The sequence below is a fragment of the Frankliniella occidentalis genome, unplaced genomic scaffold (genome assembly GCF_000697945.3).
Source record: "Frankliniella occidentalis isolate FOCC.00 unplaced genomic scaffold, Focc_3.1 Scaffold1676, whole genome shotgun sequence".
In the NCBI taxonomy this organism is placed as follows: domain Eukaryota; kingdom Metazoa; phylum Arthropoda; class Insecta; order Thysanoptera; family Thripidae; genus Frankliniella; species Frankliniella occidentalis.
Window position 1 is genome coordinate 1 of NW_026268776.1, and position 1,775 is coordinate 1,775.

At 61.1% G+C, this 1,775-nt stretch overlaps 1 protein-coding gene across 1 annotated transcript in view; it reads left to right on the plus strand.

The window, feature by feature from the left end:
- Positions 1 to 60: 60 nt before the first annotated feature.
- Positions 61 to 1,775, plus strand: part of LOC113209715 (serine protease snake-like) — a gene marked incomplete at its 5' end in the record, with an annotated part of 7,010 nt that continues 5,295 nt past the window's right edge. The window contains 6 exons of the mRNA XM_052276101.1: positions 61 to 260; positions 340 to 528; positions 662 to 955; positions 1,047 to 1,210; positions 1,298 to 1,425; positions 1,704 to 1,773. Coding sequence (XP_052132061.1) covers positions 61 to 260; positions 340 to 528; positions 662 to 955; positions 1,047 to 1,210; positions 1,298 to 1,425; positions 1,704 to 1,773 — 1,045 coding nt within the window. The remainder of the gene's footprint in view (positions 261 to 339; positions 529 to 661; positions 956 to 1,046; positions 1,211 to 1,297; positions 1,426 to 1,703; positions 1,774 to 1,775) is intronic.

Here is a 1,775-nt window from a genome sequence, read left to right on the forward strand (position 1 = left end):
TGTCCACAGCCTACCCCTGCAGCGCGTGTACCTGGGGGCGCCGGAGCTGTGCGACAACAGTGGTCTGGCGACCGTGGAGAAGGTCATCGTGCACCCCGAGTACCGACCGGGCCTCGCCTACGCTGATCTGGCCGTCGTGAGGTTGAACGAGTCCTACGACCTGCGGGACTACTTGCCACTGTGCCTCAATACGGAGGCAGACTTCCCGATCCGGGTCGGGGTGCGCGCCACCGCGGCCGGCTGGAACACCGTCGGCACCTGTAAGTCGACCTCGCAGCTCGAAATGCCCATTCTTATAAGCTCGTCCGCCTCACACATTTTGTTGAACGCGACCTGCAGGGGAGGAGATGAGTTTGGACAAGCCCAACAACACCCTGGCCGTGCGCTCCTCCGGGCGCTGCTCGGCCTCCCTGCTGAAGCACGACAGGCTGCGCGCCGCCATGCCGGAGGGTTACGTACCTTCCCTGCTGTGCGCGGGCGGTCTCTGCGACAACGAGACCTACGCGGTTAGTTGGGCTCATCCAGAAAGTATGTCCGTCTCTCTCATTCTACGTCATCAGCCTGTATATGGTTCAGCTTGTGCGAGCTCTCATGGCGCCTGATAGGTAGGCAACATCTCGCCCGCAATACACGCGAGCACTGCGGTGTGGCCTATCCCGAGGCTCGCAGGCGCTGAGCTCCCATGACGTTCGCTGGGCGCTGCTCGGCGCGACCAACCGCACCAGCCAGGAGCCCAAGGCCGCCGACACCCACCAGCTGATAGAGGTCGCACAGGCCATCGTGCACCCCGAGTACGTCGCGACGGTCAAGTACCACGACATCGCCCTCGTGCGCCTCGCGCAACCCGCCCGGATGAAGAAGCAGGAGGTGTACCCGGCCTGCCTGGACACGGACATGGATGTGGACAACACGGGGAGGGACGCCGTCGCAACCGGATGGGGCGCCACGAGCTTCGGTAAGGAGCTGAGAAACCGCCCTAGTCGACCAAATGGATTTGCCCAGAGGCGTCCCTGTTGTAGACGCTTCGTTCTATACATTGTCTGTAGAGGACGATGGCAGTCAGTCGCTGCTGAAAGTGAACCTCACCGTGCGCGACATGCAGTACTGCAGGGACAACCTGGAGCTGGACATGCAGAAGGTCCCCCGCGGCCTGGAGGACGCCACCCAGCTGTGCGCGGGCGGCGGGGAGCACAACCGGGACACCTGCCAGGTGAGGGGCCGGGCCGGGAAGGCAGCTGAACCATACCAGCATGTGACATAACACTTCTTACTATTGTTTTCTATTTGAATTGTCTAGGGCGACTCTGGCGGACCGCTCCAGATGCGAGCGAACCCTAGCAACGACATCACGTGCATTTATCGAATCGTCGGTGTCGTCTCGTTTGGGCCACCCTGCGGGCTGGGGAAGCCGGGCATCTACACGAGGTTAGTAAGGGCAGGCCTATCCTGGTGGCCAGCTCCGTGCGGTGAGCCCCAGCCCCCCGTCGAGCGCGAGCGCCTCGCGGGCTGGCCTACTTGTCTGCCGCGTCCACCCGTTATTGGAGTTTTATTGTCCGGACCCGAAATTTGCACCCTTACTCTATCAGTGTTTTAGGGATTTGAGTTTTCTCAAAGCCATCATTTTGGCCACGGTTGACTGCTGCTTAGGACGAATTATTATTCACTCCTTTTAACGTTTTTCGTGACGTTGTTCTGACCCGCAGGGTGGCGTCGTACGTACCTTGGATCGAGAGTGTCGTCTGGCCTCCGAGGCCGGACGGCTGCGTGAACAACGT